At 31.2% G+C, this 19,577-nt stretch overlaps 1 protein-coding gene across 1 annotated transcript in view; it reads left to right on the top strand.

Annotated features, from left to right (window-relative positions):
- LOC127706022 (uncharacterized) overlaps positions 1–19,577 on the top strand; it is a 365,292-nt gene that overhangs the window by 165,472 nt on the left and 180,243 nt on the right. Inside the window, exons 5-7 of the mRNA XM_052210412.1 lie at positions 17,778–17,925; positions 18,181–18,384; positions 18,941–19,147. Coding sequence (XP_052066372.1) covers positions 17,778–17,925; positions 18,181–18,384; positions 18,941–19,147 — 559 coding nt within the window. The remainder of the gene's footprint in view (positions 1–17,777; positions 17,926–18,180; positions 18,385–18,940; positions 19,148–19,577) is intronic.

Here is a 19,577-nt window from a genome sequence, read left to right as displayed (position 1 = left end):
TAACAACTGTCATAGTCCTGACTTGGTACAGGTATTTTCATATGTAGAAAAAGGTAGATTGAACCTGGTTTAATAGCTAGCCAAACCTCTCACTTGTATTACAGTCGCATCAAAGTCGCATACAATATGCACAAACTTTAAGGGACAGATGAATGAAGTCATGAAATGGAATTAGCAAAATATGGGTTTAAAATGTTTAAAACAGTAAAAATAAATTTATTAATATTACTAGTGTTTCCTATTTAACATGGTGCTGATTATACAATATATCATTATTCTGTTGCAATCTGGAATACAAAGAAATATAAAGATTATTTAAGTATGTTAAAATATGAAAATGGTTGGTAAAAGTATCGAGTTCTACATAAAATATACATGATTTTTAGATTATTAATTTGAATACAAGTTAAAAAAAGAAATCTGTTAAAGTTTTTTATTTAAAATGCAATATGATATGTAAAACTATTGTGGGTGGATGACGTTTACCGTCAATTGAACGGCTGACGGACGGAAATATTTGCAAGTGTTGTTAAATCAGTCGACGTTACCCTGACATTTGAAATGTTAATTTTATACATTTACATAGTTATGCTCTAGAATAGGAATACCAGTGCTGTACATGTGTTCAATAGTTTTCCACCGTCCGTGGTGATTTGAAGCTCGTAACTCTTCAAATACAATACTGTATACTGCTGTTACTAAATTATAAGCCTTTCATAGTTTCTGATGTTCAAATAATTATGCCGAAGCGGATAATATTCATTTTTCTGTATTTAGTCTTCATCGTCAGATATTTTTATCAGCTGGGATTCGTTTACCGATGTAGAAGAATATAAAAAGTCTGTACATAATTCAGGAATTAAAGAGTACCAAGTTGGAATTGGTAAGAATAGTTTAAACGACTTCGGTATATTCATTGTATTATTCAATTCAAGTTCTGTTTAAATAGATAAATATCCATCGGGCAATGTTAAAGGATTTAATCTGAAAAAAATGATTGAATGATTGATTGATTAATTGGAATTTAACACCACTGTTAGCACTATTGTGCTATTTCGTTGCGTTCGGTTATTATAAGCGAAGGAAGTCGGAGTGCCTAGAGAGAATCACTGAACTTCGGTCGGAAAACTGACAATCCTAGTCAATAAAGATTGGAGTCGAGCACCTAATCCAGAAAGAATAAATAACAAAAATAATTATGTCATCTTCATTTTTCAACAAATTTTCAGACAATAAGGGTGCAAATTACTATTAGTAATAACATGCTAAAATTGAATTGATCGTAGACTTATTATAAAAAACAAACAAAAAATGTAATAAAGTTAATATGGACCCATGGCTAAATTGATTGCGTTTTTACCTAAAATGTTCAGAAAAACCTGTGCATCTGAAAAAAAAATTAAGGCATAGCTTGATCTATGCAAATGATTTTCAAATGCTTTTTAAGTTTTTAAAAGTTACAAACTTTACCGGATTTGCTGTGCACTATTTTTTCTTTTTTCGTCCTTGCAGAAGATGATAAAATTAACAAATAGTTGAGTTTCTCTTAATATGGTCCACTCAGTGTAACAGTTTGAATCTCCCATTATTGTCAGGTTTCTATTGTCCCTTTTTTCCATGTTAATCAATACAATTCACTTATATTATTACCTGCGGGGAAGTTCTAAAACCTCTTTCCCAACTGAGTTTATTTTGGTACCTTTTGTAGGAACGAACTAAAGTGCACCGCAACACCTAGTTGAGTTTTATTTTTTTTAAACATACAATACAATGCATTGGAACTGTATTTATCTAAGGCATGCTATGCCTTAAAAAAATTTCAGATGAACAGGTTTGTCTTTTTCAGACTTATATTTGAGTTAAAAAAAACATTCAAAATACACAGATTTGTCATACACAGTCAATTTTGATGTTAATTAACAGCCATTTTAGTCAAAGGGACCACATCACCTTAGAGTCCTATTCACTCTAAAACGGAAATAAATGGAGTAAGATGAGATAAATAAAATTGGGAAAAAATAGGAAAAACATTAAAATAATATTAATATATGAATAAATCTATATGCTTACAGAGTGTTACCATGGTTACAGCATTTGATAATTATGCAAAGAAGATTTTGGCGTTCTTCGTCATTATAGGCTATAACCTACTATAGATGTATTGAAACTACCTTCAATTGTTCATTGATATACTCTACTCCATTAGATATGTATACCACACACATTTAATATGTTAACATAAATATTTGTTTTATTTAAAATTAGGATCAACAAAAGGCGGAACAGATATATTTCCATTCACTTCAGTAGGACTTGTTAACCATTACACAATACACAAACTACCATTTCACGATGGACTACATACACAAAGAACACTACGGCTACAGAACGGTCACGAGTATTACGCTACAGTCAAAGGTATTACGAAAATGCATTATAATACTTCTTATAATTCTGTCTTTATAAAATCTCGATAAAAGCAAGGACTAAAAAAGGTAAAGAGGCACTTTTATACTACAAATTGATAATTCAACCTTCAAACATTTTTTTTGTTTCTTGTTTTCTCTTGCCTATTGTACATGAGAAATTCTGCGAAATCAAATTATATATTCCAATGATGGATGGTGACACTTCTATAAGTTGAAATGAAAACTAGTGTGTTATCAATACTAATGTATTTGTTTTTTTCTTGTATGAAGTTTCTTATTATTTTTGGTTGTGTTAATTAATTGAAAGCTGTAACTGACATCACTGTGCATGTTTTATATAGTAGGATTGTAATAAAATTTAATAAGTTTTGTTTGAACAATGATTTTGAAAAGACTTTAGATTTCATGAAATTGAGAAATAAAAACATAATTAAACTAAAGTAGACTAAAACTTTATATGATAAAATGAGGGGGAAGTGAAATGACAAATATTGTTAACTTAGACTCAACTTATAAGGACGATTGCTGCAATATGGGATCCTGAAAATCAGATGATTTCCAAACTACCTCCTTGTCATTGCCATACCTTTAAACGCAAACACCATTTATTCTTTCAAAAACAGTTTATCTATAATGTACATGGGCCTCTTATAGAGTCCTTCCATCATTAAAAGTATTTTACTTTTAAGTGTGATTTAAAGTAACTTAAGATCCAAATAATGTATATCATGGTCACATCTTAATTTAGGAGTTCTAGTGTACAAGTTTTTAAAACCGGATTTTTGTGCAAATTTTGTCCTTTCCTCAATGGGATTTGTTCCCTTGCTTCTGTACTAAACATTTAAAAATATATAAGATAGCATAATAAAAATACACAAAAGTTTATACGTTCTCTAATTTTGATTGGCCGAGTTATTCCAAAACATATTTATCATTTCCGTATCAAATGCAACATCTATGACTGCAAGTGATGCTTATGACAACTTTAAAAATGCACAAGAAGACACACGAAAGGATTGCTTTAACTTGTTATTGTATGATTGTAGCAGATTATAAGATTTGAATGTAAAAATAAGAAGATGTGGTATGAAAACAACTGAAAAAAACCTTCCAGCAGAGAGAGACAAAATGACGTGGAAGTTAACAACTATGAGTAATGGTACGGCCTTCAACAATCCAATTAGAAAAATGCTTACTAACGCACCAACATGGCAAATTTAAAACAAGTATAAAGTAGTTGTGTAAAAAAAAAAGAATAAACCAAAACCAAAAATAGAATACAGCGACAAACGTAATCACTGAAATAAAAACTCACGATTTATAAAAAATACACATGCATAATGCGGTTGGTTTAAAAATGATCAAAATAAGTACATTTTAGTTTTGTATGAAGAAGTGCATTTGCGCGTTTTATAAATGTTCTTCAGTCAAGGCTTTTTCACACCAATGCAAGTTTGAAATAATGCAAAACAAATGTCACATGATTAACTTAATTTTTGCATAAAATTTATGCTATGATAAATATGGTTTACAGGACTGGACTTTGCAACAAGAAGTTCAACAGCAGATTCACACCCTATAAAGATTGACAACACACTACCAGAGAAGACTGATCAACCAATAACTATAAAAGGGCGACACTTGTCGGATTTGAGTGAAATAAATGCTTGGTATATACATTTTAAATGTTATTAAGGACATTTGATAGGAAGATAACATTTCTTATATATATTGGAGTTATTTTTGTATATTATCTTTGAATGTGGTGAATACAAAACATCAGTTTACGAACGTTTTAATAGATATTAACAGAATCATAATTATGTGTTTTATAAATTATCTATACATTTTCTTAAATGAGGAATTAGTAAACTTGTCGCTAAAACTTGTTTGTTACTTTATTCGACTGCCAATTTTCCGTTACTTGTTGATGCCGTCATATTTAACTTGCTGTGAATTGTTAAAAAGTAAACCAATAATTACTGTTTTATAAAACACTTAAAATGTAGTGGCTTGTCTTTCATAGTTGGAGCGATGTATTCATCGACAAAGAGAGTGGAATAAATCATTATCTGTGGTCTGTTGGTTCTCATCCTGGACATGACGATATTATACCATTTACAAAAACGATGTTAGACTGTGGTGTATCAGCTGAAGATAAAACAATCAATATTCACGAAGGCCATGCTTATTTCATCACAGTTAAGGTAACACAAATATCAAGAGGAATAATAATAACCTCCAACTTACTTACTTACTGCCCTTGTACGCCATTGTACCTCCAAATGTTTTGTAGATATTAAAAGCAAAAATGAAATAAATAATACCACGATATTGCTTATGAGTGATACGTTACATTGTAAATGTGAGTACAAATTATAATTTTTACTCAAGCACTCCCATGTATCTTCATGTGTTATGATGATATGTGCAAGTCAAGTAATATCGTGCAAATCGCTTTAATACCATACCACAAATGCTATATCATAAATCCCCGTGAATATTATTGACCGTCATTTCTCATAAAAATTTGAATTCTCACCCTGCTTTTCTGTAATTATATAATGAAAACAAAAATACACTTTTGCTTTGTTGATAAATAGTAGTATATACAATTTTCAATGCGAAGATATTGTGTAACGTACACATCAAGGTTTACAATGTACGTATTGCTGTCAGTGTTTGTATTATTTGTAGGATCACATTACCATTTCAGAGCTTTTACTAGTAATACAGTTAGAGTATCATAAAAACAAATTAAGATAATGCCTGATTTATGATTTATCGTGTCAAAATTATTTTGTTTACTCTTGTTCCAATGTCTAAGAAATGTATCCACATGATTCTAGGGTGACAAATATGAAATTCGATGGTTAACGGCAACTATTTATATTTGTAGGCTATAAATAGAGCCAATTTAATAAACACTGCTTCCTCTTGGGCTTACATATATGACATGTCGCCCCCAGTTGCTGGGCATGTATATGATGGTAGTCAAGAAACTGCTGCTTCTTATATGAAAGATATAGATTACCAAACCGATGTGAAGACACTGTCTGTCTACTGGGAAGGTTTTCATGATCCACATTCTATCATAAAGGCATATTATGTCAGTATCGGAACCTGTCCAGAATGTGAAGATGTATTAGTCAGTCAGGATATAGGAATATCTAATAGTAAGTATTATTTGGTGTTGCTTGAACAATGTTTTTGTTGTTTCTTTGCTTTTTACTATTGCAGTGTCTGAGTAGAAATTTGATGAGCCAGGGGTATGTCAAAGACTGTCTCGTCCTGTATCTAAAAAAGTTCATCAGAAGGTACCAAGACCTTGTTGATAAATATTTCGTATCAACTTCACAAATAATACACGATGGTATTGAAGTATAAATTCTGAGTACTGACATCACTGTGTTATTGTGCTATGGTAAATTTTTGTATTCTTGTTTTTCAATTTTTGCTAATGTGCTTTGTCTGTATGCTTTTTTGTGTTTCTATGTTACATATTTCTTTGTTTTTATAGTGATTGAGATGATAACAATGTTGACTGCTGTATACCCAAATTTTTGACATTTGTACCTATCATGTCTGTTTGTCTACATATAGTTGTCAATATAATGGAATTTTATGCGACTGTCATACAAGTGAAGGGTTTAGCTAGCTATAAAACCTGGTTTCATCCACCATTTTTAACACAAGAAAATGCCTCTAGAGGAATATGACAACTGTTATACATTCGTTTAATGTGTTTGAGCTTTTGATTTTGCCATTTGATTAGGGACTTTCCGTTTTGAATTTTCCTCGGCGTTCGGAATTTTTGTGATATTACTTTTAACAACCTTGAAAGGTACATTTAACTGTCGAATGGAGGGAGCAACGTTGACAATACATTTCACACTTAAATTGTAGTTTGAAATACGAACCAACAGTCCTAACAACAACTAGCTATTGGTCAATGGAATCACGATGTCGAAAACTTGATTTCAAAAAATAATTAAAACACAGAGGACATGGTTTGACAATGTTTTAAGAAGAAAAACTAAAGGCCGGTAGGTGTCTGGATTTGACGTATCTAAATTTAGATTGTCGATAAATTTCATCGTCTTGTGCTCATGATCTGATGGAAATGTTTTCTTAAGGATGCGTTGTACAGATGTTATTTTAACGATGTTTTATTTTCGACAGATTTTACCCTCTGCCATATGCATTTGGGATCTGGTATACGATACTATACAACAATCACAGCATGTAATACCGCAGACATGTGTACATCTGTGACGTCAGATGGTGTTGTTATTGACAACAGTCCACCAACACAAGGAATAGTTCTAGATGGTGTAGATGTGTATGACATAGAATATCAGTCCTTAAGGTTAGTGTGAATTAAAAAATAATTCAATTATAGTAGATATGTGTTACCGATTAACTCAACATGTGGCATCTAGACTAGTTGCTCATCAGAAAAACGTTCAGACAATGCATCGATATATAAAGTTTTATGCATCAGTTTTACAAGGATTGTCTTGGATTTCTTTTTTATTTCGCACAGAAATTACATATCTGCAAAATGGTATGGATTTACAGATCCTCAATCAGGCATAGACAGATTTGCATGGAGAGTTGGAACAAAACCAGGATCAGATGATATTATTAAATCCACACATTTACCACGCTCTAATGTATTGATGGAACCAGATTTACTACATAAACTACCACAAGGACAGCGTATTTATGTAACAATAAAAGCATATAATAAAGCAGGTATATAGTGTCTGTTAAATCATGATTTATACTACCTTTCTACAAAATTATACTACAATAACTCTGTTTGTAATAGTGCTACACAGACCAATTTTTTTCACGTCAGAATTGTATGTTAAAAATATTACAAATCAAAATCAGCATTGAAATCTGTTTGTATTATTGAAATTTTCATATTTCTTTTTTGTCAAATTTGAACATTTTATTGGTCGTTAAATTAAAAGAAGTTTCAAATTTATAAGCTCAGTCGCAAACTCAGGATTTGAAAATTTGTCCTTGATAGACAATTTCCGATTAAATTTTGTCAAAAGTCTGATCAAGATCGTGTGATTAGTTATTTGAAATTTGCAAAAAAAATCATTTTATCACGTCATCAAAGAAGGACTTTGTAACGATTTTAATCTGATTCTGCCGAATCGCTCAAGACATCACTGGTTCATTCTCAATAAGTAGGACTCTGTATAACATATTATCAAGGGTAGTAACACGATTTGTTTTTACAATAATCAGCACTGTATAAACGCCGCATTACAAAAATGTTCAGGAGATGATTCTTTAAAATATGCTGAGCTATTTCCCGGAAATACTGTCTTGCCTTGAATGTATTTATATACAGACATTGTTCTTGCAGTTAAATAAGATTTGTTAAGTTATTTTGTGCACTCAGTTTTGATCATTTATCATAGCTACATAAAACTATATACATGTAACTGACAAGATAGATTTATTGTGTGAAAGGACATCACTTTTCAGAATTACCGCTGTGGAAATATCTGTGGAAGAATATTGTTAGACATCCAACAGGTTGGGAACAACAACCCCCCCCCCCCCAAATGAGGGATATCCCTTAAATGAGGGACTGTCCCTCAGACGAGGGATCGTTTTACTGTTGTAGAAAAGAAAAAAGAAAAACTTAGATTTTTTAACTTAAATGTGGGAAAATTCATTATATTTGAAACAACTTTTCTAAAATAGGGGTACAATTATTTTTAATAATAAAGAAGATATAAGTCCAGGAATATAACAAAATTCTTGGACATGTTTTGACCATATAATACCAGATAGATGTATAGTTCTTTGGGAAATGTTTCTTCGAATAATATAAATATGTGCTCATTTGTACTAAAAAGTGGATTTTACAAAACAATATTTGTTAACACTTGAAATGTACCCCTCATAAAAGGGATAGTCATTACATTTGAGGGTTACTCCTCATTTGAGGGGTAATTCCCAACCTGTCCAATATGTTTCATTGAGTTCTCGTTCTATTCTGAATATGTATCTAATTTGTGTATATAAACAAATCGATATTTCTGTTTAAGGCTTATGCATCTGATGATAATTTATTATTTCAGGACTGAGTACAGAAGCTCATTCAAACGGTTTCTACATCGACGACACACCACCATTAATGAAGGTTAAACCCTACTTATCAACAGAATTAGGTTCTATCAAAGACAATTCTTTAGTATTCAGAAGTACCATAAGAATACATTGGGAGGTAGAAGACAAAGAATCGTTTATACAGCGCCAGTATCTCTCCATTGCATCACACAGAGGAGGCGAATTCAATACATCATCCACAGAAGTAATTAGTAGAATTGAGAGAAGTGTTTTTTTAGTGTTCAGTCATCTTTGTCTTTGATTTTTGAAACATCACTTTATACGTATAATTGCATTTCATTATTACCCACTGTTACACACCCCGATCAAACGAAAACAAACTTACAGCTATCTTGTCGACATTGCCATTCACAGACTTTTAAATTGGAAAATAAGAAAAGTGAAAAGATCCTATGTAAAACATTCCTTTGGCAACAAAGGTCTAGATGACATAAACTTGTGCAATGGCCTTCCACATAAATCAGTTCATTCGAAAACATTCTCAAGCACTCCCTTCGTGACAAATGATTTGTTTCCCCACTGATTAATTAAAGCCCCAAACAACATCGTGTGTAAATCACATTATATTAATTGCTTGATCAATCAATTTGGTATTGTCAATTTGCTTGGAAACCCAACATATACCCCCACGACACATACGAAGGAGGAAATCTTGGATAATCAAATATCTCTTTTGTGTTCTTTTAGAATTTCAAATAAAAATAAAGAACTTGATCTTCTGTCACTGTGTTCGATACTTTAATTACAAACAATATTATATTGCTGGCTCCACCAAGTGTTCCACTAAACCTCTTTCTGACTTATTTGCATCAATTTTATCAGCAATCGAAGCCTTACATAGAATGGCCAATGCAGAAAAAAGTTTCATGTTTAGGGAGGTTTTAATTGTGCGTACTTTGTAAAAATCACTCTGATTCAAACTAAACATTAACTGACATTTTCAAGCCGTTTGATTTCTTGGACATATTTGCTACGTTTTGAAGACTTGTTATTCAACAATAAATCGGCATTACTATTTGAACCAACTGTTTTCTTCTTCTTGCCGACTAACTTCTTTATTCGTTTGAGGTTGCCTTCATACACTAGCGTTTTATGAAGACAAAAAAGTTAGCATTATCCTTTATATTAATTTTCCTTTATTTATATGATGTTCTATCACCAAATAATTCATAGTTTGGTCACTATATTGAACGCATCTATCACATCAAACTTGAGATAAGGTATACAACAGAGACAGTTAAGTCTGCCTCATATCTTGACTTATTTCTACAAATTTAAAATGAAGGTCGATTGAAAACAATATTTACGACGAACTAGATGCTTTAAGCTTCCCAATTATGAACTTCCCATTTCTATGTAGAAACATTCAAGCAGTGCCTACATATGGAGTATATATCACCCAGATGATACGATATTCCAGAACTTGCATTTTCTATAATGAACTCTTTGAAAGAGGGTTGCTGCTCACAAAGAAGTTATTAAACCAAGAGTTCAATGTTCCAATCAACCCCCGGTTTTCCCCGATTTTTTGGTAGGAAGCGTGCTCCTCAGTCTTTGGTTTTTCTATGTTGGGTTTTGTGTAATGTTGTTAGTCTTTTAGTAGTGTTTTCGTTTTTTGCCATGGACTATGGACGATTTATGAGTTTGAATTTCTTTTTGGTAGCTTTTGCCTCCTTTATAATAGACAATGATCTAAATTTGTTCCATTTGGGGAACAAAACAGTCGGAAGATACAGAAAGGAAAACCAAAGCTCATAAATTGAAAAGTGACTCACAAGGCAATGGCAAAATGAAACATGCAAAAAGTAAAAAAAACAAAACAGAGAAAACTAAAGATCTTGTGAGTGGAAACATGACAAAAACTAGGGGTGATCTGATGTGAATGCGAAGAGAAGAATATTTTACTTCCGTAGTGGAACCTTTCATGTTGTTCAGGGTAAGTACACATTCGGTGATACGTCTTATTTGGTGATATCATAATTTAGGAAAAGAGGACGGAATAGTGGTAACAACAATTGTTTTATTTGGTGATCTGTTATAACATTTATACATGTATATCGTGAAATTAAACCATCAGTGTTAGATGAAAACAATAGATGTATCTGATTTATATATTATATAAATTTTTGAAACCTGCATTTATATTTTGTAGTTAAATGGTATTGTAAGAGAGTACACATTTTCGCAAATTGATTTGCATGATGGTGGTAATTATACAGTAAAACTGATCGTTTGTAATGGTGCTAAAATTTGTGTTGAAGACGAATCAAAAGGGATCGTGATAGACAGTTCTCCACCAACTCCAGGTATTTATACATGTTAAACAAACGTCTTGTTCTATATTTAGATAATAGACATAAAGTTCATTATTTTCTGAACTTTAGTTATTTTGCGTAAACATGAAATCTCGTTTTGTAAACATATAAAACGAAACATTAAATAATGGAGACACTACATGTAGCACTGAAGACTACGGAGTCTTTCCTACGGAAATTATAACTCATAAGGACTCCAAAATTTGAAGTCATAGTGCTATTAAATTTACAAAGATGATTTAATTAAACTTGATTTTTAAAGCTTCATTGCTTACAATATTCTGTATTTGGCCCTCTTTATATATATAGTTAGAGATAAAAAAACAAAAAATTCCTATCTTTCCAATTATCAGCTAGAGTAAATTTCAAGTATATAGCATATTCACTTGCTTTCCTAGGCATGTTTGCAATAAAAACTGATCATGCAGCAAATCTTCATCGCCATGTTGATGATTGGATGAATTGGTCAAGGTATAAGCTTTGGTTGTCATGGTTAGGATTTACAGATCTTCATACTGGAATAGACAAGTACTTTGTATCCCTTGGTAGCAAGTATATGACAGACGATTTCAATAAGGTAAAAAGTAAAATTCTAATATTTTCGTCAATTGTTCTGTTTTGTTCTGTGCCAGTATGTTCCTCCATTATATATCGAAGCACTCCTACTTGTGATATAGGTTTAACACTTAACTTGTGTTTTCAAAGATATTCAGAAAGTTGTTGATCATGAATTCCTGAAGATTTTGGTCGCGTCTTCTGTTATCTATGTGTAGTGAATCATTCATGTCCCTGCAAATAATTGTCTGGTGAGAATCTTTGACCTTTTCTATTATTTCTGGGATCTGGTCCATTGTATAATTATAATCAATATATCAAGCTACTCGTATGAATTGCATATAGAAATTAACCAGACATGTTTTCACTTGACTGTTATTGATTATGATTACTTGGATTCGATTGTTTCCATCATTTTTTTTTTTGTATTTTTGATATTTATTGATTTCTCCAGATCTTTATTTGAAACAAATGCTTTTCCCCCGTAGCCTATAATTGCTATATGATCTATTATTGGATCATCATCATCAACAGATTTGACGTACAATATAAAGTCATTGCTGATATTTTTTTATAATATCCTTTCTTATGATATAATCCAGTGTTGATTGTTCATAACAATACTACTCATTTATTCTAGGTTATATTTATCAAATTTCACAAATTAACAAATAAACAAAAGAGTAAGGTAATAGTTTTATCAGTACACAGGTTAATCCGATGATCATTCTAGGGGAATAAAACTTTGAAGTTGAAATCTGCTAGTTGTTTATGTTGTTATCTCCATTTGATATAGAATAAAGAAAAACAATTCTATTTTAGATATCTGGTTCACCACAAGAATTTCTGCATAATCAATCGGGAGTCGACAAGTATGATGAAGGATATGTTCAGACATTTGAAGTAGATACTAAAAACTTGGCAAAGTTTGAACATGTGTTTGTAAGCGTTTGGGCGGTAAACCAGGTAAAATGTGATTATCATTCTTAATACATATTACAAGGCGTTCCATTCAATTAACGATAACACCAAAAGCCGAGAAACAAAGACAAATGATTGGTGAGGACGCTTCCCTTACCATTTCGCCAACAATTGTTTTTTTGATTTTAGGTGAGAAACGAATGCGTGTGTACTTCTACACATACATTTTGTACCACCCTATACACCATAGATAAAGGACCAAAGCAAGAAATGTAACGGTTAAAAAAGCATATCAGACAGAACCCTAACAATTCCAAAGAAACCAAGATAAAAAATAGTAGACGTGCACTATCATATCAACAAAGAAATCGACACTTCTTATGTGTCTATTATGATGTAATGCCGCAAAATAAATATAGAAATTTGAATTTTGAAAATCTAAGTCCTCATTTATATCAACGGTTAGTATCTAAACCTTATATCACTCTCTAGCTCAAATTTTAAATAACACATACCTCACTGTATCAGAGAAAGCAGTATTAATCATTTCTTGTGTTATCTACACAAAACTTTTCATCATATTCTGTCTGTTCGAATCTAAGTGACATTTTAATTTTGTATATGTACTTTGAGTATTATAGATGCATTTCCCAAGTTCTGATTGCAACTAAACTTATGGTGCATTATACATTTTTGCATCGTTAATTACAGATTGGATTACCAAGCAGAATGATACATTCTCAATTTAAACTTGTGCCTGGAGGTTCACTAGAATTGATAAGGAGATGTTCAGCGGTCACGTGTCAAGGACATTGTGTATGTGCTGCACAAGGACAACGATGTTCTAGACGATCATGTAATGATGTGACCAAAGGTATGGCTATTTTATACAATTATTTCATTTCTTTTGATATTATAGGATGAGCCATCTGCTTTCTTATGTTTAGTTTGGTTAAATTGTAGACGATCTTCAAAACAAATATTAATAAAACATATTAGTTTACTTAAAGTATCTGACGAAGGTATTGTGCAATTTTAACTCATAAAGTATTGTTGTATGTTCAACCAATGAATACTGCTATGTCATACTTTTAAAATAGATGTTATGTATACATCAATGCTACATCTACTTAACTTTAAAATATCTAAAGACATATAACGACAGCAAGTAGTCCTCACTAAATAAGAAGAATATTAATAACTCTTTGTTCTAAATCAATATACTTTTAGAGTTAAAAAATTAATCTGCTTCAAACAAATGATATATTATCTATATTGTAATATCTGTTTGCACTTATATCATGAACATTGTAATATCTCTTTGCACTTATATCATGACTTTAGTGATATCTGTTTGCACTTAATACGTTCGTATTTCAGCAAATAATAACAACTTGTTGGGCATATATGATATAACAAATATTCAGGAATCGTCTCCCTTTAGTGATGTGAAGTATACGCCATCAAATGTTGCTCTTGCTGCCAAATGGCATGTAGTACAAGCTCAAGGATTGAGGCCCTTATGGTAAATATAAAATCCACCAATTTCAAATTCAATTATGAACGGGTTTAAAATAACAGAATCGAGTAAATGATAGACATACATGTATATAGGGAAAAAAATCACATTGCATTAATAATATTTACTTTTTCAAATAAACGTGTAAGTACACAAATGAAATTTCGTTGATTTGATAAAACCGTTGTCAGGTATACCATGGTAAACATAGTGGAAAGGGAAACTTTAATGCTCTAACTTATTTATATCGAACGAAATGTGTATGTTACAAAAAGTAATACAGATTAGGCTCCAATTTAGTTTTGAAAATTGAGTGATTTTATAGAAGTTTTGTCCTTAAACAATGTTTGACAAATATTTCAAAGTATCATCGTTTTCTTTTATCCATGTACATATATCTGGAGTTCGGTTTTTTTTGTTATTTTACTTTTTAGTGATTTGCTATATTATATTATTATAGACTATAACATTTTTCTCTTCTCATTGGCTAAAAGAATAGAGAATCTCCTTTGATAAATTATTATAATTGATCTTAGGTTAAGACATATATCAGCTCGCAAAAGGGAGTCGGAACATCATGTATTTTAAATATTTTATATTATTTAAGGTATGAATGGACAGCAGGATATTCAGACAAAGATGAACCTGAAGGCGTCTTTGATAATTTGAACGACGATGTTTGGCATCATGCAGGGCAAACAAATCAGGCAATATTAAACATAAAACGAGGTACCATTATGAAATTCTTCTTGATACAAAGAAGTCAATACCATAGTTATTACCATAAATTATAATTAAAATGATAATGGCAATGGCAATATAAAAAGGAATCGTATTATTCACGAGATCGAGTGGGCTCCAAACATGAGTAGTATCGACATATACATAGTTACACTTCAAATGACTAAAATAGCAATTGACAAATGACTGGAATAGCAATTGGCAAACAAAAATAAAACGATGAAGCAAACATGTTTACAGTGGTATACATTAAACTTTATTTAATACAATAATTTCGGACATCTCAACCTCACACAAAATTTGCTGACAAATCTAATTGACCGCCTAAGGGGTAAGTAGTGTCTGCTACATTGTGTACCACGATTGTGACATCAGCTATACTGGTGAAAAATGAAAAACAGTAGTTATAGAACTTTTTTAAAATGCTCTTTCAACACTATTACTAGTATTTGCTATGTCATTTAATGCATAATGCTTTGATTTCATGCTCTATTTTCAATAGGTTCCCCATATGTTATTGAGTGAAACTGGTGCCATTATTTAATTCTTTTATTTTAAATTGCTGGGTTATTAACGTATATTACCCAGCTCTCCGCATTCATATACATAGTTACACTTCATTGTATTTCATATTATTCAATGGTGTTATGATTTTCACTTTATATTTATAGTTTTTATTTATTTTATTTTATTGAATTTGCAATATGTATTGATTATAAAATACAGGCCAACAGTTAAAGGAATCACCAGTATCGTATTCAATTTTTGTACGAGTATGGTATGATGACGATACATTTGCTGATTTTAAAACAGATGGAATATTAGCTATGTCAACTCCTCTGCCAAGACGAAAAATAAAAGGATCGACGGTTTGTACTTCCATTTTTTTGTTTTGAAGAAAACATGTTTATTCAAAATTCTCTTGCATTCTCATCTGTATTATACGAATATTGTTAATTATATAGCAAAAAGTAATATCACAAAAATACTGAACTCCGAGGAAAATTCAAAACGGAAAGTCTCTAAACAAATGGCAAAATCAAAAGCTCAAACACATCAAACGAATGGATAACAGCTGTCATATTCCTTACTTGGTACAGGCATTTTCTTATGTAGAAAATGGTGAATTGCACCTGGTTTTACAGCTAGCTGGACCTCTCACTTGTATGGCAGTCGCTTCAAATTCCATTATATTGACAACGATGCGTGAACAAAACAAACAGATATAATTGGTAAAAATGTCAAAAATACAGCAGTCAACATTGTGTTATATTCTTAATCACTAAAAAAAAATACAAATATGTAACAAAGAAGCACAAAATGGCATGTAGACCAAGCATTTTATCATAAATTAAAGACAAGAATACACAAATTTACCCTAGTACAATAACACAATGACGGGATTTATAAGTACAGAGCCACGTCATATATGTAACAAAGAAACATAAAAAGACATATAGACAAAGCACATAGCAAAAATTGAAGACAAGCAACAAACAAGTTTTGTAAGTAACACCAAAAGGCATATAGACAAAGCACATTAGCAAAAATGAAAGACAAGAATACGAGAATATCATAAACAATAATGACAGGATGTACAAGTACCACAAGTATCTTAATAACAATAAAAACAAAACAATTTTTTAACAAAGAAGAACAAAAAGGCATATATCAAATTTAACAACCTCATTCATTGCTTTATTTTGAATTTCATTTACGTATGTTAAATCCACCCATAAACGAGTGAAAGATTTTTAGCACTGGGACCGAATGGCCAGATCAACTTGGCTTTAACATAGAATCGCGCGTTTCACGTAAGAATGTAAACGTCACACAGATAGAGATAGAAGATAATTTTGTCGTTCAAAGTATGAAAATAATATAGTCTTTAGTTCTTTAGGCGTATCCTCTACAGAATGTATATTAGAAGTTTACATTGCCTTCTATTCCCGATTGTTATGTTAGTAATACAAACTATAGTAATACACAATGTATATTGCTGTGTTTACAGACGTCAAACAGAGACATTTGTGATTTATTTCGTTTAAAGACGTATCTTGTTCACATTAAGTGATCAGGAAATAATTAAAATGTGAAGATATATAACTTTCGGGATCGAAATGCATCGGCCATTTGCAATTAGGTGTATAATTTTTCAATAAAATTGAAAAACACATTTAATATTGATATGTAGTCTCAAGTATAGAAAATATTTTAATTGATACCAACTTTTTCGAAAATAGCTTTCTAGAGGGAAGTACCTATAAATATTTTAAAAGAATATTAAAGAAATAGCAGCAAATTGATCCATCATTTTATATAGCTAGGTGACTCCATATATTCATTTATTCATTTTTTCTGATAGCATTTCGTAAGATCTATCCGTTATATATTATTCATCATTGTATCATTGTGTTCATTTCTAGTACCTTAGTTCAACCAATGTTCAAATCTCTTAAATAGAAAAATTAAAGGTAACAAAACCACCAAGAAAACCATATAAACTCCAAACATAGCCGGATGCATCGACAAGGTAAAACGTTTCCTGTTATAAAGGCATTCACCGCATGCAAATCTACACTCGGTCATAACTAGACAAGTGACATTAACCACAAAATTTCATTAACATAACAATATGGAATAGAACACGTTTGGTAAAATTACAGATTAGACGACTGTTGAACTTTTATCATGACAAATAACAGCATACACATGTACTACATATTTGTTGTGGACATATATCGCATAACATGATCAGGAAAACTACAGAAACAAGTAAACACCAATGCAACTTAAAAAAAATCAGAATCACTGTATTGGTTACAAATCTTGAATCTTTCACCAGATTTAATTGTGCATAATTCTCAAAATGAGAGAACATGGAAAAATAGATGTTTAGTTCGTATTGCGTTAAATTATTTAAAATAGTGTTTGTCTTACGTATATGAGGTATACATGTTTAAATATCAAAACAACTAAATCTTTTAAATGTTGGATAATGATGTTAACTAAAGTTATGTGTTATAATCTTCTTTTATTTAAATATATCCATTACCTGTTGGTGTTTATTTTATAAGATAGTTGTGTTAAAAGACCTAACCAGTTAATAATTTATTTTCGAATCATTTACTTCAGATTGTAGAGCAAATACCTGGTCACTGGAAGAAGGATGTAGATTACATTAAAGCTGGAGCTCCTTTTACAATCAGATGGACAAACGTGTTTAAGGATGATGCCAAAATTATTGACAAGTTTAAAGTGTATCTCAGTACATATCCAGGAGGTATATCTTTGTTATAATTGGCACTATTACAACCCAAACAAATTCCCTTTGTATTGTCACAAAAAGTTAACCAATGTTTTCAAGAACAAAGACAATAGTTAATTTTTTTAAATTTTTACCCTTTGTGTATGATGGTGGTTAATTTTCCGTTTAAATTTCACCTTTCTACACTTTAAATAGTCTTACAGATGTAAATATAAAGACCCAGTGATTATACCTTTTTATGTTAATAATTTCAATTGAAAAATCTTTAAGGTCATGATATACATGAAGTGGAATTGGATCTACCCGGAACCATTACGTCTCATAACATCAGCCGAGTACCATTATCTCCAGGGAAAGTATTTTACAGTAATGTTGTAGGATACAGTTACTCTGGTATCCATGCTACTGAATCATCAGACGGTATTATGATTGACTCTCTACCACCAGTTACTGGTACTGTCTATGATGGTATAGGTGGGTATTATCTAAATAAATGAATCTATTACATATAGGGATAAACGCAATAAATTTTTGAGTACAAACGTCGGTATTTATATCCATAGATATATTTATACTTATATCTCTTTATTAAAACTCATCTTAAAAAAATCATCAGACTCTCTGGTTGACTCTCTGTCACCGTTTTTTTTGGACTGTCAATGATAATATAGGTTGGTAACTTTCTCAACTCTTTTACGTCGAGTGTCAATAAACTACAGAATTCAAAAACATGAAAAAGCTGCAATCTAAGTGACACACATAGCATTAAGATATGAAAAAAGAAAACACTTCGCGAGATAGTTTTCTTGGTTGGCTTAGGGAAATCCACGTGATCCTTTTTTTGGGATACACTAGTTTTGGAGATCTCAACTGCAATATTTAACGTTAATCAGGGGACTTCTTAAAACAAATAAAAGAATACACTAAAATCATCCCATTCAATTTATTTACTAATTATTGTTTAACGAAATTCATTTTCTAGAAAATATTGGTGCTGTGACCAAAGTTCAATACATGTTTTTATTAATAGGTGTACACGACATTGATTACCAGAACAGTTCGGAAGTTTCCGGGGGTTCATGGCATGGATTTTCTGACCGAGATTCAGGAATAACTCATTACATGTGGTGTGTACAAATCAAATCGAAAACTACGACATGTGATATTAGAGATTGGGAAAATGTTGGAATTCATCATTCTGTGTCCAGAATCATCAACAGCTCACACATTGATACAGGTAATTATGATGGTATAAAATAACAGATAAAATATGACAAACTAACAACAATTGTTTTGTCTATAAATGTACAATGAAACCGAATGTCTTGTACTATGCACAATTAAAAGGTGTTTTTATTCAATTAAGGAGTTATATTGAAAAGAATCAATTTTTAAAAAATGTTCGACTTCACAATGTTCAAAATATATTTATTATACGATTACTTATATTAGATAAAGGCAACAGTAGTACACCACTGTTCAAAAGTGATAAATCGATTGAGCGAGAACAAATCCGGGTTACAAACTAAAACCAAGGGAAACACATCAACTATAAGAGGAAAACAACGAAACAACAGAGCACCGAAGTTCAACAAAAAAACAAACAACAATGCAACATACATAGAAACGAACCATTAGATAACAACTGCCATATTTCTGACTTGGTA

The sequence above is a fragment of the Mytilus californianus genome, unplaced genomic scaffold (assembly GCF_021869535.1).
Source record: "Mytilus californianus isolate M0D057914Y unplaced genomic scaffold, xbMytCali1.0.p SCAF_6, whole genome shotgun sequence".
Lineage (NCBI taxonomy): Eukaryota > Metazoa > Mollusca > Bivalvia > Mytilida > Mytilidae > Mytilus > Mytilus californianus.
The sequence above is the reverse complement of the archived record's forward strand: the minus strand, read 5'-3'. Positions and strand labels throughout refer to the sequence as shown.